Source organism: Peromyscus eremicus, chromosome 8a (genome assembly GCF_949786415.1).
Source record: "Peromyscus eremicus chromosome 8a, PerEre_H2_v1, whole genome shotgun sequence".
Classification (NCBI taxonomy): Eukaryota; Metazoa; Chordata; class Mammalia; order Rodentia; family Cricetidae; genus Peromyscus; species Peromyscus eremicus.
The window spans coordinates 96,914,898-96,939,056 of record NC_081423.1 but is presented as its reverse complement, the minus strand read 5'-3'; the positions used below and the strand labels follow the sequence as shown (position 1 = coordinate 96,939,056).

The window sequence follows — 24,159 nt, the reverse complement described above, 5'->3', positions numbered from 1 at the left end:
GGGAACGTGCATGCTGTATGAGAAAGGGCTGTGGTCCCCAGGAGCTGATGAGCAGTGGTTTTTAACCCCCCCTTAAACATTAAAAACAAACAAATAAACATGCATGTGCATGCGCGCGCGCGCGCGCGCCCGTGTGTGTGTGTGTGTGTGTGTGTGTGTGTGTGTGTGTGTGTGTGCGCGCGTGCGCGTGTGTGCGTGCGTGCGTGCCTGTGTGCACACATAGGCAGTCAGAGGACAACCTGAAGGAGGAATTGGTTCTCTGTTCCCATTATGTGTGCCCTGGGGATCTAACTCAGATTGTCAGGTTTAGTGGTAACCTCCTTTACCCACGGATCCATCTTGCTGGCCCATCTCCCCTGTTTTTTTGTGAATGAGGTCTCACTATGGAGCCTAGGGTTGTCCTTGAACTCTCTCTGTGGCCCTGAGTGGTCTTGGGTTTCTTGGCCCTGAGTGGTCTTGAACCCTGAACCTTCCTCTCTTTGCCTCCCTAGTTCTGGGATTTCAAGCATGCTCCATCTACCCAGCTATGAGGTCCAGAGATGAGACAGTTTCTTCCATGTGTCCACTCTGGCTCTTAATTGCTCCTGACATGTAGTTCAGCACTGTCTCCTCTCAGCCTCCCCCATCCCTCCTCTGGTCTCTATTGCCCTTGTCACATGGTGCTATGGTTGGACGTGTGTGCCTCTGCCTGCTACATGCAAGTCCCACAGGGGCTGGGGGCTGCCTTGCCCACTTTGTAGCACCCCATACGTGGTACTGGGGGTCCCTTAATACATACTTCACAAACAACAATTCATCCGTGGCCGCATGGGGCACGTCTAAAGGCCTATGCGCTGTGTGTATCTGTGTCATCTCTTGCTACAGAGCTCTAAGTCCAGGCTTGAGATGCTTCATCGACAAGTGAGAGGGATATAAAAAGACATTCTAAATTGGCTCTGCTTTTGACATGCTCCACTCCATTGGCCTTCAGAGAGCCAGCCAATGAACTCTGGCATCAGAAGAAAGCTTTCTTGGCCAAAGTAAAGAACCCCAAAGAGACCTTTATTGGAGAAATTTACAGAAAACAACCCCAAAATAGATTTCAGATGGAAAAGCAGTTTTTAAAAAAAATTCCAGGAAAGCTATAAATGAAACAAATAAGAGCTTGGAAGTGATAGTTTTTGAAGTCATTCTAACCCCCGGGGCTTATTTGTGTCGAACAAATGGTCCATAGGGTTCCTGGGAAGAGAACGTCAGATGTCAGAGGCAGAAGGGCTGGGAGAAGTTTGACATGCTGTGGTCTGCAGTGTCCTCTGGAGACCTGGCGTGGACCAGGTGACTCTGTGGCCTGCCTTGGTACAGATGTCTTTGACATAGAGGTGTCTCTGGCTTGAGATCCGCTTTCAGCATCCCTCTCACTAGGGAGAGTCTCTTGATGGCTTTACTGGGGCCAGCCTTCCAGCTGGTGTTGCTTGGAGTGGAGACAGGGGTCACAGGGGGACTGAAGAAAGGAGAGCAAAGAGCAAGCCACCCTCCTGTCCTCATGCCGTGAGTCTGCCCTCCCTGTCCCTAGCATTTTTGAAGGTGCCCCTGCTCGGGCCTGCTCGGTTGTGACCCACCCCATTAGGCTAGAAGGCCTGCTTCAGCCCCTGCTGAGCTCTTGTTAGAGAGCCAAGGGCTTCCTGCTGCCAGTAGTCCTGTTTTCTTGTTTTTCTGTCTCTTGCTGATTTTCCTTACCTTTCTCCTTATTGCGCTTTCCTCCACTGTGCATCTGAGGGTGCTGTCTGACTGTTACCAGGATGCTCATTGACACCTACGTTTCTCTTCACCTTCAGGTCCACAGTGGCAACCTAACTAAACCAGTCACTGACAGGCTGTGCAGTTAACAATAATGTATGCTACACAGGCCGTGTCAGCAATATTTTGCCAACATTTGCTAGTGTGGAGAGATGGCTCAGTGGTTAAGAGCACATACTGCTGTTGCAGAGGACCTGAGTTCAGTCCCCAGTAGCCATGTCCTGACTGCAGATAATTCTGCTTGCCCATGCATTTGAGAACTCAATGATGCATGAAAGCGTGGCCTGTCTGTTTGGGGAAGCTGGGTGCCACCCGTTAGAAACTGGGAGCCCTATGTTAATTATTATTAGATTCAAAGCCACAATGTCCTCTGTTGTTTTCCTACTGGCAGTTCCTCTTTTTCTGGGAAGCCGTAGTTTCTACTCCTGAGATGAGGAAGAAACAAAACCCGAGTGTGGAGGAGAAAATCAGGGCGTCTCAATCCAGCTGGCAGGAGCCCCTGGCCCAGCCCCAGTTTTCACAGAGGAGGCAGAGTGACAGAGTGACAGGGTGATGCTTCTGGTTCTGGGTCAGTGGGGGAGGCCTGGCCTGGTGGGATGGGGCGAGAGTGTGTGGGGGTGGGGCTGCTTTAGGGAGTGAGAGGGTGAGATGGAAGAGAGTACAGAGTTTCGGGCTCCAGCCTTAGGTGGGCAGGGGATCTCTGCTCATCAAAGACGCAAGGAAAGCCACCCGGCCAGGCTGGTTGTCCAGAGGTCCAGGGACAATACAGGTGTGTGTGGGGAGAGCAAGACTGTGCTTTCAGTTCCAAACACACACAAGCCTGGTGGCACATAGCGGGGCCACTGATTGCACAGAGAGATCTCAGCTGCTCTGAACACCGGGGAATCTCAGTGGAGACAGGAAGGCAATGTTGACTGATTAACTCTTGTGGAAAGGGCAGGCAAAGGAGGCCACAGGAGGCTGACAACCAGCAGGACAGAGCGGGCTTGCCCCGTGGGAGATCTTCAGATGCCGTGTCTGGGCTTTTAGTATTATGGAAAGACATAGCCAAACTTCATTTACGTGAGAACGGGCTAAGCCCAGGGTAAACGGAATGCTACACCTGGTGTGCTCTCAGGGAGCTGTCGTGCAGCATGGGGAACACAGCAGATAGGCACTGAGGGCTGCTAGGGAGTTGTTGGAGACTTCGCAAGTCCGTTCTGGCAGATGGCCTTGGACTTCTGATTTACACTTTCTTGCTGGAAGACCCTGGAGCTGTGAACACTGTCCTAATTTGTTCTCTTTTCTTGGGATAAGCACAAGCAAAATCATCTCAGGGGAGGAAAGTGTTTGCTGTGGCTGACAGTTTGAGGATGCAGTTCACCCTGACGGGGAAGGAGTGATGACAGTGGACGCAGCTAGCCAGTGTGTCTACAGGTGGGAAGCAGAGAGACATGAGTGCTGGTGGTGGCTTAGCTTTCTCCTTTTTCCCTTAAATAAAAAGAAAATCATGGGTTGCTGATTGTGTGTGTGCCTGTGCGTGTGCGTGCACGCTGTGTGTGCGTGTGCGTGTACGCATGCATGCGTGTGTGTGTGTGTGTGTGTGTGTGTGTGTGTGTGTAGTATGGTGCATAAAGTGTGGTTCCTAGGGATTGAACTCAGGTCCTCAGGCTTGGCAGCAAGTGCCTTTATCTGATGAGCCATTCTCTTTCCATTTTTATTCAGTCTCGGAGTCCAGCCCAAGGGATGGTGCTACCTACACTCAGGGAGCATCTTTTCCCTTCAGTTGAACTTCTTTGGAAACACCTCTTAGACACACCCAAAGATGAGTCTTCTAGGTTATTGCAAATCCAGTCAGGACTTACAGCCATAGGTGGTAAAACATCTGATGTGCAACCATTTCCTGTTTCCCAGTGATGCTTCCTTATACTTCCCATTTGCCTGGGAAGCTAAAAGTTCCAGTTTCCTATAATCGGATATTTTCCTGTCTTAACCACTTGGTCCCAAATAAACATGCAGAGGCTTATATATGAATATACATGCTCGGCCAATAGCTCAGGCTTATCACTAACTAGCGTTTACATTTTAAGTTAACCCATATTTCTATTTATGCTTTGCCACATGGCAGCACCTTTATCAGCATGGCATGTTCATCTCCTGCTCCCTCTGCTTCTGGCTGGTGACTCCTGACTCTACCCTTCTCCTTCCCATCATCCTTAATTTGGTCGACCCATCTATACTTCTTGCCTGGCTACTGGCCAATCAGCGTTTTATTAAACCAGTTTGAATGAAAATTCTTTACAATGTTTCCACAGCATTTCCCCTTTTTGTCTAATTAAAATAAAAGGGAAAGTTTTAATTTTAACATAGTGAAATTATATACAACAAAAACAGTTATCAAGTAAGAATTAGAGTTACAATACCCAGTTTATTTGTATTTGACAAAATCAGAGAAAATACTCTATTATCTATCTTATCTTTGTGACTCTAAAGTTTTGTACCTAATTTATCTTTTATCATAACTAAAGAAAACTATAACTATAACTATCTAATATTCAACTCCATCAAAGAACCCAGAAGGGTGAAATGTTATCTATGGCAGGGACATCAGGCTATCTGGACAGTCAGCCAAAGTTCCTCTGCAATGTTGGGGCATCCATCTTTGGCCTACAGGCCTAGAAAATCTGACAGACTTTCCTGTGAAGCAGGGAATTCTGAAGAACTGTCCTACCTAGTCCTAGCAAAGTTTGGCAGTTGCAAGCCATAGTCCTGTCAAGAAGGGAGAACTGTGCCCTTCAGTGATGGGGCATATGCTATCAAGCCAGCCTTTGTCCTCTTCACCAGACTCTCTGTAAAAACAGAGAGAGAGAGAGAGAGAGAGAGAGAGAGAGAGAGAGAGAGAGAGAGGGAGAGAGAGATCTACAACCTCTCATGCTCGGGGCCCAAGTGCCTTTTTTTAGGAGACAGATTTTCTCTGTGTATCCCTGGCTGTCCTGGAACTTGCTCTGTAGATCAGGCTGGCCTTGCACTCACAGAGATCCACTTGCCTCTGCCTGCTGAGTGCTGGGATCCAAGTGCTTACTTTTACTGCTGTGAGCCATATTTGAGTGATGAGAACTGAACTCAGATCCTCTGGAAGAATAGCCAGTGCTCTTAACCACTGAACCATCTCTCCAGACCCTATGTGCATCTTTTTATCTCCCAGGTGACCTCTTTATTTCTATTTATTTATCTTGAGATGGGTTGTTACTGTGTAGTCTTGGCCATTCTATGACTTGTTATATTGACCAGGCTGACCTTGAACTGATAGATACCTGTCCACCTCAGCCTCCCGAGTCTGAGTTCTGGGATTAAAGACATGTGCCAACATACCTATCCTGAACACTTTCTTTATGAATTTCTCCCCTTTTTTGGTCCTCTATGGCTTTTCCATAATAAAAGAAAAAAATCTGAAAAGCTGGCAAGAGTGGCTGTGTGTGTGTGTGTGTGTGTGTATGTGTGTACATGTGCGCATGCAGAGGTCAAAGGTCAATGCAGGTGTCTTCCTCAACTGCTCTCCACCCTATTTTTTGAGACATGGTCTTTCAGTGAACCTGGAGCTCACTGATTCAGCTAAACTGGCTGGCCAGCAAGTCTCAGGGTTCCTCCTGCCTCTCTGCCTTCCCACTGTGTGGCAAACACAGCTATGTTCGGCTTTTTACCATGAGTGCTGGGAATTTGAACCCAGGTACTCATTCCTTCATGACAAGCACTTTACTGATGGAGCCATCTTCACAGCCCTGTAAGAACAACCTTTCAATTCCCACTCTCCCTTATCAAGGAAGGTATTTCCTTGGAACAGGCAAGAACTAAGGTCCTCAGGTTGAGCAACAGGCACCTTTACCCACTGAGGCGTCTCGCTGGCCCTAAGTGTCTGTTCTTCTGGGAGACTCTCTAGTGGCTCATGACTCTCTTAAGATACCTCAGTGCTACCACGGGCCCCCTCACTGGCTGTCTGTGGCTGCAGTGACCCTTCGAGGATCCCAGTTTGTAGCGGGGAACTCAGTTGTTAGTCCTCATCTGGCAGGGGCTTAAGCTGTTGGCATCTTTCCTGTCGTGCCTCATTAGCTTCCCCTTCCCGCCCTGCTACAGCCCAAGGCCATTTCCCCGTTGGCCCCCTGGCACCAGCTCTTGCTCACAGCCTGGCCTTTCCCTTTACAGTTTCAACCCCTGACTTTGACTCACTGCAGATGAAAACTTTGGGTCTGCAATTTGTAGAGACTTCCCATATTTGGAGCCTCTGGGGGAAGCTCTTATGTACCCAACCTACTGATGCCTATGGAATTTGGGGTACAGTGAGATGATGTCATATTAGACTTATTTTGTGGGCTTTAAATCATATTTGCCTTTGCTAACTCCCATTCTATTTATTGTTATTTATTTATTGATTTTTTTTTCTTTTTTGAGACAGGGTTTTGCTATGTATCTTAGGTTGGCCCCTAACTTACTTCTGTAGCCCAGGCTGACCCTGAAACTTATGGCAATCTTCTTGTCTTCACCTTAGGAATGCTGGGATTACAGGCATGTGCCACCACACCAAGCTTCCATTTTGGTTTTGGTTTTTTGCTTTAAAACTGCTTGGTTTTGTTTACAAAATTTTAATTTATTTTTGAGAATTTCAGACATTTATGTAATATGTTTTAGTTTAAATAAACAACTCTAGAAATCAGATTAGGTAAGGAAAACCATACAGCTACACAAACACATACACCTAGACACACACACACACATACACAGAGACACAGACACAGATGACACAGATGACACAGATGACACACACACACACACACACACACAGAGACACAGATGACACAGATGACACAGATCACACACACACACACACACACACACACACACACACACACACACAACCAAACAGCCAAATGGAAAGAGCTGGAGACTGGTTTGATCTGTTTGTGTGTGTATATATATATATATATATATATATATATATATATATATATATATATATATATATATATATGCACTGTATTCATGCCTGATACCCACAGAGGCAGAAGAAGGATTGAATCCCCTAGAACTGGCTTATAGACAATTGTGAGATTCCATATGGTGCTGAGAACTGAACCCTTGTCTTCTGGAAGAGCAACAGGTGGTCTTAACTGATGAGCTATCTCCCTGGTTAAACCTTCTTGGTGGGGAGACCTGAAATCTCCCCTTGTTAGCACATAAATAGTGGCTCACAACTGTCTGTAACTCTATCTCCAGAGGATCCTTTGCTCTCTTCCGACCCCTGCGGGCACCAAGCATACATGTAGTGTGTAGACATACATTCAGATAAACACACACACAACAAAATAAAAATGCATAAACTCTTAAAAAAGAATCATCACAATTTTGCTGGGAGAGGGAACTTGTCTGTGCTCCAGTAAACAGCCTCCCACCCCATGCTCATGCAGGCAACCGTGATTGAACTCAGTGAGTCACAGAACAAAACACAAACAAACAGACAAACCCACGGAAATAAGAGGGGGGCTTGTCAAGAAGGAGAAAAGGGTTTGGTGGGAGTGGAAGTTGAGAGTGAGTAAAGCAAGTGAAAATAAAATACACTATACACACATGAAATTGCTGAAGAATGATGAACAAGCAAAGGCAGCAACAAGAGAATTGTCACGATTATTCTGCTTCATAGATGAGGAGACTGGAGGGAAGAAGGATTCCACAACAGGCTCAGAGGCACACTGTTAGCCGATGATGGAAATGGGAGGCTGGCTCAGTGGGTGAAGGTGCTTGCTGCCAAGCTTGATGACCTGAGTTGGATCCCCAATCCCCATGTGGTAGGAAGTGTACTAATCAGGAAATGGAGTGGGAAGAACAGGGATCTCCTGGACCGGAGTGTCCACACATAGCAACTGGCTTTCCTGAAGGTTCGGCTGTGAAAACCGTGCTTTCTTTAGTGCAGGCTTACATGTGGTGGATCAGCTCATTCTCTGAAGTGGCTCTTGCTCATCTTCCTCTTTTTTTAAACTGGGAAGTAGCTTAGAGTGGGAAGGAAGTAGACGAGAGAAAAATACAGAGGAAAGTGGAACAAGAAGGTGGGTGCCAGGGCTCTGTTACGCACATCTGGATTCCAGCGGCCACCTGGATTTTCCTAGAGGCAGCACCCAGCAAGGCAGGAGCATGTGGCTGTGCCCAGGTCTGCTCCTTTTCTGCCTTCAAGGTGAGTGGGGCTACGGGTCTGTGAACCTAATTTTTCCGAGGGTGGAAGAGGAGGAGTTCTGAGTTCAAGCCAGAAACGAGGAGTCAGCAGAAGAGGGGCAGGGGACACATCCATGCACCCATCTCTTTATCTGTATAATCTGACATTCATCCATGGACTCTACAAACCTTTATTAAGTAGCAACTGCAAGCCTGCATTGTTCTGAATATTGCAACTGTAAGTAAGGCCCTCAGTTGAGGAAATCCTATTTAAATGAGGCAGTCAAGTAATTTTACTATAGTGTTGGACCTGCTACAACATGGAGCTTTCATGTAGAAGTAGACTACACCAGGGATCCCCCAGCTTTTCTCTCAGAGGAATGGAAGCTTCATTGAGGCTTCATAGAAGTCAGTCTTGAAGGATGAACAGCTGCCAAACAGAAAAGCAATAATTTATATTTAGTGCAGATAGAGATCTTAAAGATTATGGAAAGTACAGAAGTAGCAATGGCTTTGTCTTACTGGAGTCTAGTTTAAAGAGGTTGGAAAGGTTTGTAAGAAATAATGCATAGACAGGTCTGATAGCGTGTACCTGTAATTACAGCACACAGGAGGCTGAGGCAGGAGGTTTGCAAGTTGTAGGCCTGCCTTGGCTACATAGTGAGATCTTGCCTTAAAAAAATACTTGCCTTTAAAAGATACTTAGGCCAAGCACGGTGGTGTATGCCTTTAATCCCAGTACTTGGGAGATAAGGGCAGGGTGGATCTCTATGAGCGAAAGACTACTCTGGTCTGCATAGTGAGACCCCTGTCTTAAAAAACACAAAAAATGAGGGAAACACATTTTTCTATGGGAAATATTTGAGGATAAAAATTAGAGAATATTTCTCTTCCTTACAGATAAGTTTTTATGTTTTTTTTTGTTATTGTTTTTCAAGACAAGGTTTCTCTGTTTAGTCCTTGTTGTCTTGGAACTCACGCTGTAGACTAGGCTGACCTCGAACTCAGAGATCTGCCTGCCTCTGCCTCCCAAGTGCTGGGATTAAACATATGTGCCACCACTGCCTGGCTGTTGTTTTTTTTTATAATGTACCCTCACAGAACATAGAATTTAAAGTCCAGGATTTAAAGGATGAGACCAGTTGGATGACTCTGCTCACACAGTTTGCTTTTCTTTTCCTTTTTTTTTTTTTTATTACATGTGTGCATGTGTGTGTGGTTGTGGGTGGAAATGTGAGGTCAGAGGCCAGTTCTGTGGTCAGTTCTCTCCTTCCACCTTTGTGGGGATTCTAGGGACCTAACTATGGCAGCTAGGTTTACAGCAAGCCACCCAGACGTCTTGATGGCCCCCAAACAGCTTTCTCACGAGTAAGGTGAGAGGAGACTGGGTGACCGCCAAGATCCCTCAACACCTTCAGGATCTAGATCTTTCACTAGGAGTTGCTTCACACCCATGTAGTCTCAGCACTTGGGAGACAGACAGGAGGATCAGGATCTTAAGGACATCCTTAACTACATAGCCAGTTCGAGGCCAGCTTTGGCTACATGAGAGTCTTGTTTAAAACAACAAAACGACAAACAAACAACAAAACAAAATCTAGATCTTTAGGCTAAGTAAGACAATTAGACGCATAGTGTTATACTTAGGAGGGGCTTGAATTGCCCTGATTGAAGGTGATAATGATGATGGTGGTGGTGGTGGTGGTGGTGGTGGTGGTGGTGATGATGATGAAGGTGTTGGTGGTTGTAGTAGTGTTGTTGTTATTGTTGTTGTTGTTGGTGATAATAATAATAATAATTATAGTAGTAAGGATGGTGAATATGATAATGGTGATGATGATTGTGATGGTGATGATATATTCTTCATACAATTTGGAATGTGTGGTGGAGATTTTGTAATTACTGGAGTGGATTGCAGAAATAATGATATTTGGAGCTACCTTGTCCCAGATTACAGGAGATGACTATGGGCTGTTGTCAGAAGTTTTCCTGTGTCCCGCCTGCCCCACAGCCTCTCAGACAAGTAAACACACAGAGGTTTATATCACTTACAAACTGTATGGCCTGTGGTAGGCTTCTCACTAGCTAGCTCCTATAACTTAACCCATTCTATTAATCTATAAGTTACCACGTGGCCATTGCTTACCGGTAATTTACATCTTGCTTCTCCTGGAGGTGGCTGGTGTCTCCTCTCTGCCTGTGCCTCTCCTTTTCCTGTCCCTGTCCTGGATTTTCTGCCTGCCTATAAGCTGTCTTGCCATAGGCCAAAACAGTCCATTTATTAACCAATGGGAAAGACACATATTCACAGCATACAGAAAGACATCCCCCGGCACTTCCCCTTTTCTATTTAATCAAAAAGGAAGGTTTTAGCTTTAACATAGTAAAATTATATGTAACAAACAATTATCAAGTAAAAATTACAATTACAATATCTAGTCTATTTGTATTTGTCAAAATTAAAGAAAATATTCTATCATCTATCCTGTTTTTGTGAGTCTAAAGTTTCATATCTAATTTATCTTTTATTATAACTAAGGAAAATTACAATTATAACTATCTAGTCTTCAACAACATCAAAGACCCCAGAAGGATATATTACCTAAGTAAACAGGAAGAGCATTGTAAGCAACTTCCAAAAATCTGGAATGACAGAGACAGCTAGCTGCTTTGAGTCACCCAAAGTTCCTCTGTAATGTTGGGGCATCCATCTTTAGCCTATAGGTCTAGAGTCTCAGTCACTTTTCCCTGTGTCCTGTAGAATGTCTGGCAGTCTCCTCTGCAAAGCAGGAATCTGAAGGACCATTTCACCTTGTTTTGGTAAATTCAGTGGTCATTTTCCTATGGTTCCTGTATGTCCAGTTTATACAACATATTATCAACAGTCCAGGCAAGAGCAATTTCTTGCCCAAATGGCTATTTTTGCCAAGAAGAAGATAAACCCCATATGGAGTGTCTTTGATGCCCATCCTCCTCTTGGAAGTAATTGGTGCTGCCAGGAGCAGACGTGTCTCACTGTCCAGAAAGTCTAAGTTTTTAAAACATTTCAAATGCCTTATTCTATAGGTCTTTGAAGACTTTGAAGATTATTTACCTAATCAAAATATATCTATGTATGCCTAGAAAACTTAACTAACATGACTATAAGTTTGACTATCATAGATGACTATCTTTACATGGCTTACTTTTTATATTATTCTTATTGTCTCTTTGAAGACTTTATTTTTTAAAACTATCTATTTCTCTTTCTTTCTTTCTTTCTTTCTTTCTTTCTTTCTTTCTTTCTTTCTTTCTTTCTTTCTTTCTTTCTTTTCAAGACAGGGTTTCTCTGTGTAGTTTTGGTACCTGTCCTGGATCTTGCTCTGTAGACCGACCAGGCTGGCCTAGAACTCACAGAGATCCACCTGGCTCTGCCTCTTGAGTGCTAGGATTAAAGGCATGCACTGCCACTGACCAGTTCTATTTCTTTATATAACTGTCTATCCTCCTTTTCCTCTCTCTTCCAAGCCTATGTATATTTTTACACATACTGTAAACAGTTTATTCCATCTGAATCTGTCTCATTGTGAATCTATAATCTTTCTCTGACCAGGAGAGATTTTAAACTGCTAAGCTACATGGCTAGGACCAGCAGCCTTGGCTACTGACTCTGCCCACATCAGCTTTTCAACATGGTGGGGGTACCCAGGAGGGTCACGCTTATCCTGCTAACTCTGAGGTCCATGCTGCCATCAGGGAGCATAAGCTGGCCCATAAATCCTTTTTGTCTATATGAGTAAAAGCTAAATCCACCACACAGTGTACTGCATAGCTTGGAGACACCTCTGTGTACTGGGGCGGGAATCCACCATGCTGCTAAGCTTTTGGCAGCCAGCAGCCAACTCTGTCTCACAGGCAGTTGTTGGGAGACAAGTCTCTGTGCTGCTACTGACATGAGACTGTGTGACTAGGAAGCCTAGTGTGGCTCTGTTACTGTGTGTTCAGAATCTTAAACACCGTGAAGCAGGACCACTCCTGCTTCTTTGAGTAAGCTTGCTTACATTTGACAAAATTACCCAAGTGCAGTAGTTCAGTACAGTTAACTGAAAACAGGAACCCCTTTTCACTCATCCTCAGGAGCTAGCTGGCCTCACCACCCGACTCATTTACCTTTTCACCAAGGGTATATTTGCACCTGGGCAGGCAAGTGCTCATGCCTAGATTTCAACTTTGAAGCAATTTGTACTGACAAAGTGCACTCTCCTGCATCTCAGCCCTGGCATCCCACCCACTTTCTACTTTCATAACCCCTCCTCCACCCGCTGCACCCACCCAAGGCTGTAAAGACAGTTTGGGGAAAGGCAGGTATTTTATATTTATGGAGGAGACCCACCAGGGTTTATATCATGAGCCTGAGAATGAGGAACGAGAAAAGGATAGAAAGAAAGACAGAAGGGACAATTCCAGAGCAAGCGGGGAGAGGCAAAGAGAAAGGAAGTGGTTTCTGGTAGAAAACCAATAGAAATAGCCAAGCAGGGTGGTGCACACCTGTAGGCACACGCACAGAGGATTGTGAATTTGAGGCCAGCTTTGGCTTACCAGAGAGACTGTGTCTGAAGAAAAACGAGGAGGAAAGAAAGAGAAAGAGAAAGCAAAAACAAAACAAAACAAAACAAAACAAAAACAAAAACAAAAACAACCCCCCCCCAAAAAAAAAAACCAACAAAAATCAAAATAAAACGAACAAAGTTAGGGCCAGTGAGACGGCTCACGGGAGAAACTGCTTGCCACACGAGCCTCGAGTCTGGTCCTTGGAGCCCACAAAACAGAAGGAGAGAACTGACTCCCTGAAGTTGTCCTCTGACCTCTATGAATACTGTGCCCCCCACCAATAAATAAACAAAAAGTTAATGAGAAACTAGAACTTCTTTTTTAAATGTATTTATGTATTTTACTTCTGGACAGCAGTTTCCTCTCCCGTCTCTCCTCCCAGACCCTCCCATATCTCCCCTCTGGACCCCGAATCCACTCCTCCTCTGTTTCTATTGAGAAAAGGGCAGGCCTCCCATGGACATCAACAAAATATGGCATATCAAGTTGCATTAAGACTAAGCACCTCCCCTTGTATTAAAGCTGGGCAAGGAGACCTAGTATGAGGAGTAGGATCTCAAAAGCCAGCCAAAGAATCAAAGACAGCCCCTGCGTCCACTGTTAGGAGTCCCACAAGAAGACCAAGCTACACAACTGTTACATATATTCAGAGGGCCTCGGTCAATCCCATGCAGGCTCCCTGGTTGTTGGTTCAGTCTCTGTGAACCCTGTAAGTTCAGGTTAGTTGATTCTGTGGGTTTTCTTGTGATGCCCATGACCCCTCGGGCTCCTACAATCCTTCCTCCTTCTCTTTAGCAGGATTCCCCAGCTCAGCCTAATGTTTGATTGAGGGTCTTTGCATCTGTTTCTATCACTTGCTGGATAAAGGCCCTCTGATGACTGTTGGGGCTAGGCATCAATCTGTGAGTATTAGCAGAATATCATTAGGAATCATTACATTGACATTTTCTTTTTTCTTTTTTCTTTTTTTGGTTTTTGGAGACAGGGTTTCTCTGTGTAGCTTTGCGCCTGTCCTGGAACTCACTCTGTAGACCAGGCTGGCCTTGAACTCACAGAGATCTGCCTGGCTCTGCCTCCCAAGTGCTGAGATTAAAGGTGTGCACCACCACCGCCCGGCGACATTTCATTTTTCTCCAGTCATGTTTGGTTCTATCCTAGGTCTCTGGGCCATCTAGCCTCTGGGTCCTGGCCCTCCAGGGAGAAACTATAACTTCTATTCATTGTATATTTTATAGTTCACACTTTCAAGTTTGTAATGTTATTAGAATTTTATTTGATTGACATGATGATTGCACACACTATGGGGTACAATGTTATTTTGATGTGTGCACACATTTTGCAGTGCTCAAATCAGTACTGACATTTATCAAAACATGAATGAACCTGAGGACATCATATTAAATAAAATAATGCTCTGGGTCTGATACCGCATGCCTGTGATTTCAGCACTCAGGAAGCAGAGGGAAGAGGATCTTGAGTTTAGGGTTGGTTTGGCTAAAATAGTGAAACGCTATCTCAAAAACAAAAACACAAAAGGCATTTCTGTCCTGGCCCTGTTGCTATGTAGTGGAGAGGCAGGTTCCCTCCTGCAAGTTCTGGAAGGTTCTTAGGTTTGATTAGATCAGTAGCTACCAGAGTCCTGGCCTGTGGCTTGAGATGCCCCCCCTGGCTGCATGGAGGTGCTGAGAGCACCACCAGGACCCGTTGCCTGGTGCCGAGGAGCCTGGAGAGAGAAGGCAATCCCCATTCGGAGCCATGAACATTGTACAAATGCTCAGATTGGAATCTGGGTGAAATTGCCGAACGGTCTGGCTCCCCAGACTCCTGTAGCCGGTGCTGCCATGTTCTCAGTTGACTCAGGCTCTCACTCCACACAAAAGATGTTGCTCAACGTTCACCTTCACTCTGTCATTCACTGTCTTCCAGTCGAGATGACACCAAGTCCATCCTAAAATGCTCAGTTCAGCAAATGTGGCTTTGAACAGCACGCCAACTTCCAAAGATGACTCACACAGAGCCTTCTCTTCGAGAAAACATAATTTGAGTAAAATAATTTTGTCTTTAGGGTTTTTTTTTTTTGCTTGCTTGTTTGGTTTTTTGTTTATTTGTTTGTAGACCAGGCTGGCCTCAAATTCACAGAGATCTACGTGCCCCTGCCTCCTGAGTGCTGGGATTAAAGGCATGCATCACTATGCCCAGTGAATAAAATAATTTTTAATGGAAAAACTAATAAAAGAAGCAATAATTGAAGTGCAGAATGTTGAGTACTGTGTGCTCTCAGCAGCCCATGGAGCCCACAGTAGATGATCTCATCGGGACTGTTAATACTATTTAAGTCTACGAGCCATTTGTGAACGAGGCAGAGAAGGCAGCAAAGTCCCCATTTTACAGATACACAGTAAGAGGCACCTAAAGGAGACCCCCACGCTCAGCGGGTGCTCCCTCCTGAACCCAGGATTAGGCACAAACACCTGTTTTCATAGAAAGATCCTTCATTAAGCAGGAAAGAAAAATTAAAGTGGCTGCTTTCTGACTCAGGCAGAAAACAGCAGCAAATGACCTTGAAGGTGTCATTTTTAGGAGGAGAAGAAGGGGAGGAGGTCTGTGTTAGAATGGGCTGGGATGTGGTGGTAAAGGAGATGGGTGATGAGGGAGAAGGGGAAGGAGATGATGGAAAGAGGGGAGGGATATTTGTCCTGGGGGGACAAAGGACTGCCTCTGGATAGAGGGGAGACAGATGTGGTACAGAGGCCAAAGGCGACTTATAAAGGTAAAGGGGGAAACCCTGTGTGAGGATGAGGTATTTAATTTTAATTGGGTTGTTAATTAGGTGAACTAAAGGGAGCTTTGATTGCTGGACCTTGGTAGTCAGCCTCAGGAGCTCTGGTGAGTGATGACTGGCTATGGAAGTGTCTAGAATCAAGAAAAGCTTGTATGTTCAAGAAACAGCTCAGGATGCTTCCTGCTGGCTGCGCTGCTACAATGTATTAGTTTTCTTGATGCTGTAACAACTGGCAAGAAGCAACTTTAGGGAGGAAGGGCTTAGCTGGGCTTGGAGTTCAAGGGAATAAGGTTTAGCAAAACTATTAGTAGACCTAAAGCTACCTTTGTTTTTTGTTTGTTTGTTTTTGGGTTTTCAAGGCAGGGTTTCTCTAAGATACCACTTTCTTGGGCATGAGGAAAGGAATTAAACCTCACCCAAGGTCAAGTTCAAGCCTTAAGCCTGGGCCATTCCTACTTTAACACTAAATATCTAAATATGAAAGGAACACCAACTCTATGACAGCAGCCTTTACAGCAAATACTGATTGTGCTGGAATGTTTTCATTTGCTGGTGAGAGGCTCCAATCAGACTCCAGGACAAGGAGGCTCCACCACCTTCTCATGTACCCATAATTTCCCTTTCTCTCTGTACTGCCCATGTACCCCTAAGGTCTCAGTTTACCCCCAATAAATCTATAGGGTGCCCCCTTTCTACTTCCAGAAATATGTCAGGTATCAGCCTGAGCCATGTGGATGGTGCTGGATGCTGGTGTTTGTGTCCATTCCGGTGTGTGCGATTTTCCTCCATCCTCAAAATGGAGTCAAAAGCTACTTGCAAAGGGCAGTCTTGGGACTGACCAGGACTCCGTGGTTAAGAGCACTTGTTGCTCTCACAGGGGACCCAGATTTGGTTCCTAGAACCTACATGGATGCTCACAACCATCTGTAACTGTAGTTCCAGGGATCCTCTTCTGACCTCTGTGGGCGTGCATGCCTCACATAAAATAAAATGTAAAAATCTTTAAAAAAAATAGACTCTTACTGGGTGGTGGTGGCACATGCCTTTACTTCCAGCACTTGAGCAGCAGAGGCAGGGGAGCTCTGTGAGTTCAAGGCCAACCTGGTCTACAAAGTGAGTTCCAGGACAGACAGAGCTGTTACACAGAAAAACCCTGTCTTCAAAAAAACTTATATATATATATATATATATATATATATATATATATATATATATATATATATATATATAGTCTCTCATGGCAAGACACATCTGGAAAAATATTTTAAACAATATGAAGTAACTTATGTCAGAGCACACACACAGCCTGGTCGCAATAGTGAAATAAATCAGGTTTTTTTTTGTTTGTTTTGAGATGGTCTGCTACATAGCTCAGGTTGGCTTGAAATTCACTATGTAGATGAGGCTGACCTCAAACTCAAAATCCTCCTGTCTCAGCCCCCTGAGTGCTAGGAAGGCTCTACCACGTGCAATTTAGAAGTTAAATTTTTAAAGAACAAGTTTGGCATGCAGAATTATCCAGAATGCAGAGGTATGAGTCCAAAGGAAGTGAGTTGCATATAACCTAACTTTATGCCAGCCTTGACTTCACTTAACCAGTCCCTAAAGGCAGGTTCCCTGTGTGGTCACTTGGTACCTAGTGTCCACTGGGGACAAGTTTTTATTTGTCTCTCTGCCACAGCCTCCAGTCCTTTTGGTTCGGGTCCCAAGTCCAAATGTCCCTCCTGGTCCTCTTCCTGGATCTCCCCATGCTTCAGGAAAACTTACTTCCAGGCCCATCAGGAAGGAGGTCTTGACTCAGGCTTATGTTTTCCAGGCTGTCTATCTCTGACGGGCCCTGGCTCTGTGTCTGGCTACGTGGGAGGTTCTCTTCACGTGCAGTGTCAATATGGAAAATCATACAAGAACCATCTTAAATACTGGTGTCGAGGACAGTACGACACAAAATGTAAAACTATTGTGGAAACCAAAGGAAACGGGGAAGAAAAGAAGAATGGCCGAGTGTCCATCAGAGACCACACCGAGAACTTCACCATGACAGTGACCATGGAGAACCTCAGCGAAGATGATGCTGGATCTTACTGGTGTAAGATTCAAACTTTCTTTATCTGGGATTCATGGTCACGTGACCCAGCCGTCCTTGTAAAGGTACATGTTTTCCCAGGTAAGACTATCCTGGCTCCAGCCACAGAGCTTTTAGGAAGGGTCTGTGCTTTGGACATGGGTGGGCATTGTCTTGAAGCGTGCCTATGAATATTACCCTCATCTCAGTTGGGCTGGGGAGAGAGTGTGGTATAGACATGGAGAGAGAGATGGCTGACCTTTCAGCTATAGGAGGGGCAGTTGAGATATAGGCCACACAAATGACCCAACTCCTGATGTCTCTAGGACGAGCCGAGAGACAATTTAATTCCTCCTTGGTGTTGCGTTAAAGTGATCTTTAATTGTTCCCATATGAAAGATGAGTGAGAACCTTCCACGGTCTCTGGGAGGATCCTTGGGCCACAAGCTGAGCTGTGTTCCTTCACTCTCTCTCCTGGGCTTCTCACCAAGCGGGGGGAACCCTGGAAGACCTCTCTGCCCTCCCTCGGGCAGAGTTAGGGATGGGAGGAAAGTCCGAGATGATACATAGGGCCAGTCTTTTGGTAGGAAGGCCCTTTCAGCCCTTGAGAGCCCCACCCAGGATATGGTTTAAAGCACTTCTCAAAACCGTCTGTGAATGTATGGTTCTGTGTGATGTCAGATCCACACAGACACTCATTTAGTGCAGGCTTGGGATCAAGCAGTGACCTGATATGTATCTTTATCTCCAACAGCCACAACTCCCATGGAGACCACACTCCCAGCAACAACTCCCACCCTCCCACTAGTGAATACTGGACAGCTGAGGATTAGCACCACTGAGCTGTTCTTCCTCCAACTATGGTAAGGGTCCAAGGCCTGGAGAGAGTCAGGAGCTGTAGGATTCCGGGGGGTCGGTAGTGTCACCCACATTGAAGAAACCTTACTATTGAGTGATGTTTCCTCCCCCTCTGATCTCAGCTTCCACGTTCTCCAAGCCTGCATGTGGATGCCAAGTGTGGAGGAGGCTTCGAGGGACACAGGCTTGAGGCAGAGTCTGTGTTTGGTAGATTCACAGACCTTTCCCATTCATCCCTCTCTTTTCTATCCATCCCCACCGGACTCTAGACTTGGAGTCCTAGCTCTGTGTAGACTCTTCAAAGGTCATCGTTGGAGGCCAGGGAGGTGACTCAGTGAGTAAAGGCGCTTGTCACCTTCGTTCAGTCTCCGAACCCCACAATAAACAAATAGATGTAAAGTTCTTTGTTCGGCTGGGGTTCTTGCTCCCAGGAGCTGTTCACGAGGAGCAGGCCCAGCTCCAGGCTGAAGTTTTCAGTTGTTCTTCCTCCTCTCCCAGAGGTACTCAGAAAGGGCTATGAAGCGTGTGCTGGCTCATCCTATATCAGCTTGACACACAAACTAGAGTTAACTGAAAGGAGGGAACCTCAACTGAGAAATCCCTCCATAAGATATGGCTATAGGACATTTCTTAATTAGTAATGGACAGGGGAGGGCCCAGCACGTTGTGGGTGGTGCCACCCTTGGGATGGTGGTCCTGTGTTCTATAAGAAAGCAGACTGAGCAAGCCATGGGGAGCAAGCCAGTAAGCAGCACTCCTTCATGGCCTCTGAATTGGCTCCCGCCTCCAGGTTCCTGCTGTGCTTGAGGTCTTGTCCTGACTTCCTGTGGTGATAAACAGCAATGTGGAAGTGTAAACTGAATAAACCCTTTCCTCCCCAACTTGCTTTTTGGTCATGGTGTTTTGTTGAAGCAATTGAAACCCTGACTAAGACAGTGCCTTTAGGCCCTGAGGGAGGGAAATTCAGAAGAACTAGTTTCAAGAAGTCACCTGGAGACTGGGAATGTAGCTTAGTTGCTACAATGCTTGTCTAACATGCACAGATCCCAAGGTGCGACCCCCAGAGCTGCATAGATTGGGTGCTGTAGTGCACATCTGTAATGTGCGTTAGGGAATTGACCTCAGAAGACACAGCAGTTCAAAGTTGTAACTATGTCAGGAAGCTGGCCTGCACTGTATGAGATCTGCCTCACCACTAATAACGTCAATTAATAACTGGAAGACAGTAGGTAGCTCTGGGCCTTGCTTCTAGTAAACTGTGTCTACCTAGAACCCTTTCCTCTCTGCACTAGTCACCTCTCAACAAGAGACGTGGGGAGGAAGTGTGGTGGGACCACAAGGGCAGACTTCCTTGAGTAATTTCCTAGTTTGATTCTGGGTCATTTGGGCTTTTGAGGAAATGTGGGATGAGACAGATGGGTCCTGAAACCTCCCCTTGAACTCATTTTCCATCCCCACATGCCCACAGGTCCCTGCTCAGCAGCATTCACTTCCAGGTCCTGGTCTTCCTGAAGCTACCCCTGTTTCTGAGCATGCTCTGTGCTGTCTTCTGGGTGAACAGGCTTCAGAAGATCCCTGGGGGAAATTTAGAGTGAACTGCCCAAGAGCTATGAAGTGAAGCATCCCAGGAATGTTCTGGGAGGGACTCAGCCCTGCAGACTGGATGAGAGACACACTGGACTCTGGATTGATTCTGCATGGAGGCAGCAGTGCCTGGATTCTGGACTTCACTATTCCCATGTCTTAAGGGAGGGTCTGGTTATCTGAGAGTCTTAGAAATCAGACTCCTGTGGAGTCCTCAGCATGAAGAGGGAACAAGGTTGGGACATACTTTTAATCCCAGTGTTGGAGAGGCAGAGGCTGGTGGCTCTCTGTGAGTTCAGGGCTAGCCTAGTATACATAGTGAGTTCCAGGACAGCCAGGGCTATATAACAAGACTCAGTCTCAAACATCCTCCATTGACCCAAAAAAGGAAACAAGACTCCCCTGAGCCCTGTCTTGGAGGTCTTCCTTTCCTTTCTCCAGACTTCTTGGTTTCTGCTATCATGTCAGCTCCAAAGGGTAAGAATCCTCTAGAAGGTTCTTGAGCACCTCTAGCCCCCTTGATCTCTGTGACATAAAAGCATCTCAGGTCATTGTCTCTGATGGCAACAATCACCTCCTTCCTACAAAGAAGAGTTTCCCGAGGAACACATCCCTCATAGATTTGGATCACAGGCCATGTCCCCTCTTCTAGAACAATCCCAGAGGATTTGGCTTCTGACAGAGCATCTTCATGGCCCACTTTCTCAACAACACAGCTTTTTTTTAAACCTCATCTGATTTTTATAGCTCACATGATCTTGAAGCCTCCTTATGTCCCATGACCAGAGAGCATGCGTCAGAGTTCAGCACATGCTTGGCTGGGCTGAAAATAGCCAATCAGCTTGAAAGTGAAGTTCTATGGTTACTCAGATCAGCAGTAGAGAAAGGTGGTGAGTGCTCCGGATGTCACTCTGTATTTCCTAACCCAGGGGTCTCCTGTGCATAGTTCCAACTTAGGGTTCATCTTTGTTCACTTTAGAAACTGGCTGAGACCACCTTAAGGATAAAGATAGGTATTCAAAGACAGATGCAGGGCCAGTGGTGAGGAGATATCATATCATCTGGGCATCCACTGGACATCCTCAGCTCAGAAAAAGGCTGATTTGTTGAATGCTTGTCAATTTTCTTCCTTGATGTTCTTTGCAGGGGGGCCTCACAGGGTTAGCTACAAGTGTCACCATCTCCATTCACTCAGGCATTCATGTCAGACAGACCTCCTTCTCCACCCTCAGGCTCAGGCTTGCCTTGAACTAGTGATGCCCATTTCCACAGAGAGGACATATTTATAGGAACATTGTAAGTGAATGTAAAGACCCAAGGGGTAACTCTCATGATGATAGTTCTTCATGGAAGCTCTGCCCACTGACAGAGCACACCACGGACATAGTTTCTTAGAGTGAGGGCTGTCTGTCAGTCCAGCATAGTGAAGACTTCCTTCTAACAGTTCAGATGGAGTGTACGGATTCAGCATCAACCCTTGCTTACATTTTCCTTCTGAACATTGGATACACTTGAGCATACCAAGATCCTGGATGAAATATAGGAGAGTTTACCTGGCCAGTGGTGCATCATCTTCAAGGAAGAGTCAGAGAGTGGCGGGTCTAAGTGTAAGATAGGAGTAACTGCTGGACGTGGGAAAGGGAGAGGTGGGCTTGGATGATGTAGAGCCTAGTTTTTCTGTGCATGACTGCATTACCAGACAGAGGGTGTCAACTAGGAGTCTAGAGGCGTGGGCTAGCAGAATGTTGAGGGCTGGAGAGGAAGGAACAGGGAGAGATTAGCTGGTGCCCAGAGGTAGGTGAAATCACTAGGTGAGCTTCAGGACCAAGAACAGAGCTCTGGAGGGGGGAGGTGAAGCCGCTGAGGTAGGCGTTCAGGACCAAGGACAGAGACCAGGGAGGCTCTTAAACCACGCCAACCATAACTGTTTCAAGGCAGAAGGTAGTGTAAAAAGGCAGAAGTGAGCTAGGATGAAGGGCCACTGAAGTTGACATGCACAGTTACTGGACCCTCTAGAGACCTCGTGCCTATAATGCACAAGTCCTGTGACCCTTTCTTCCAGCTTCCCCTAGCAGGGGCGTACTGTATGTGTGTAGTGAGAGGTGTCGGCACATTGTGAGCTGCATTGCAGCTTACTCAGTTCTCAACGGTTTTCACATGTGTTCATTTACATGTGTGTTTAACTATACACTGTTGTCCCATGTGTACATCCATGTAATGACCATCATGGTCAAAACAGAGAATTGCTTCATCATCACAAAATCTACTTCATGTCAGTCTACCCCACGACTGTCCACTAGAGACCACTAATGTGTTCTCCAACTCCGGTTTTGTCACTTTGAGAATGTTCTGGAAATGGAAGCATTTCAATGTCATATTTTGAGATCAGCTTTCCTCCCTGCTTGGTAAGTTACAATGGTTCTGGGATCCATACAAGCAGATGTACTTAGAAATAATTCATTCCTCTTTATTACTGGGTGTGATTCTATCGTAAAATGGAATAAATTCACAATAGTTTAACTACTTGTTCACAGGAGTATTTGGGTCCTTTCCATTACAAATAAAACTGTTATCCATATTCATAAGTATTTTCCTTTATATGATCATGCATTTATTTCTCCAGTGTGTATGCTTGCACAACTACTAAGATATATAGTGAGTTTATGTTTAGTTTTCTAGTAAATAACCCAACTATTTGTAAAAACAAAACAATCAAACACATTTGAATGGAAGATGTTTGACATTATCTAGAGCCCAGGGAGAGATGGAGCCACCAAAAGATGAGTTCTGGTCCAAGGACAGAGCACCCACAGTGGAACTTACACAGACAACTAATTTCCCTTAAATTATTGTGGGCAAACCAGAACGTGTCTGTTAGTCTATGCAGAACCTCAGATGCTAGTCTGTGACCTCTGACCAGAGGATGGAGACTTCAGAGCTGTGGATGTATGCCTGGGGCCATATGGTGCTCCCAGCAGGCATGGGGACTGACCTAAGGTGCACAGATGGGCCTTCAGGAATGAGATGAGGACCAGTCAGCAGGATAGATTCAGCTCTTCTGCTTGCCTTGTGACTGGGGCCCTTGGTGTCACACCTTCAGGTCTTGTTGTTCTTTTATTAATTTTTTTATAAATGACAATTTTAATTTTTTATATATAAAAGTTGATGAAAACCCATTGCTAGTTCTATTACAACTAAACATTTCAATTAAAAAGCATAGTAAATATACTCATTGAATACCATTTTCTAAAATACAGCATTAAAACATCTAACATGCTTGTTTAATTTCAGTACAAAGGATTCAAGACCAAGTATGCATGTTACATGCATCACAGTTAGATTACAAATGATCATAGTCATCATCGTCGTCGTCATCATCATCGTCATCATCATCTTCAAGTTTTCTTTTTAGCGCATTTGCCGACACATTGGCTGCATTTTGTGATACCATATTAGTAACAATAACAATGTTTTTGGATCCATTTAATGATGCGTTAATAGAACGTTCTGAACTGCGGATATTGCAGGAATTAAAGCTTTTAAAGCAGAAGACTGAGGAGCAGGCATCTGTACTGTAAACCTTTGCCCTGTGAGGGACACTGGCATGCCTACTTTAGTTGAGACAGTTGAGTTGGAATGGAGTGCCTAGTGTGGGATTACTTGGTCTGCTAGAAACTGAGCCAACACTTCACAGTGGAACTGTTACTCCTCTTGCCTTTTTTTTTTTTAATAAAGACTGTAGTTTGGGGCAATTAAGCAATATCTATTAGGTGGCAATTGAGGACCTGAGTATGACTTGCTCAATAGCAAAGGGATTTGATTTCTTTATCTTGCAACATCTAATAAAAAAAAACCTCTCACAGGAAAAGTGAAAGACTGGTTTTCAAGGGAGAAGTGAAAGACTGGTCTGCACGGGACTGGAGTGCCAACCTCACATCATTTGCATCAACAGTATCTTTCTTAGCATGGCTTGAATAAATTTTAGCATCATCTAGAATTGTGGTCACATATCTATTGGAAGGCAAACTCCAACATCTGATTTATAACTCTTGGCTCATGTTCTGCAATCCCCATGTCCTTCAGGATTTGTGCCATCATCTCAGCATCTTTCGGCATGCTCTTGGGAGAAGCCATCTTGCCAGACTCCATGATATCGGGTGATCAGACTTGTTGAGCTAAATGACCCACATTAATGCACTCAGTCCTGATCTTGATGCAAATTATTTGCCTATTGTGGCTTTTCCAACCCCTGGTGTACCAGTGAGCAGGAAGTTTCATAGTCCTTCTTTGTATGCAGCTGGTGCCTTGGCTCACACTCCCAACTCACTTG

General features: G+C 45.3%; 1 protein-coding gene and 1 pseudogene across 1 annotated transcript; one reads left to right on the top strand and one right to left on the bottom strand.

Annotated features, from left to right (window-relative positions):
* The first annotated feature begins 7,868 nt into the window (after nucleotides 1-7,868).
* On the top strand, nucleotides 7,869-22,331 carry LOC131917921 (CMRF35-like molecule 2). Its single transcript, XM_059272080.1, has 4 exons — nucleotides 7,869-7,975; nucleotides 17,142-17,489; nucleotides 18,142-18,250; nucleotides 19,714-22,331. The coding sequence occupies exons 1-4, from the start codon at nucleotides 7,936-7,938 to the stop codon at nucleotides 19,838-19,840; spliced, it is 624 nt and encodes a 207-aa protein (XP_059128063.1). The 5' UTR covers nucleotides 7,869-7,935; the 3' UTR covers nucleotides 19,841-22,331.
* Nucleotides 22,332-23,169: 838 nt separating this feature from the next.
* LOC131916461 (transcription initiation factor TFIID subunit 9-like) lies at nucleotides 23,170-23,978 on the bottom strand (annotated as a pseudogene).
* Nucleotides 23,979-24,159: the final 181 nt, after the last annotated feature.

Bases quoted from the DNA above. Each gene is read 5' to 3' on its own strand.
- LOC131917921 (XM_059272080.1), top strand. From the start codon at position 7,936: ATGTGGCTGTGCCCAGGTCTGCTCCTTTTCTGCCTTCAAG. The intron at 17,490-18,141 runs GTAAGACTATCC...TATCTCCAACAG, and splicing joins AAAGGTACATGTTTTCCCAG to CCACAACTCCCATGGAGACC. The intron at 18,251-19,713 runs GTAAGGGTCCAA...ACATGCCCACAG, and splicing joins CTGTTCTTCCTCCAACTATG to GTCCCTGCTCAGCAGCATTC.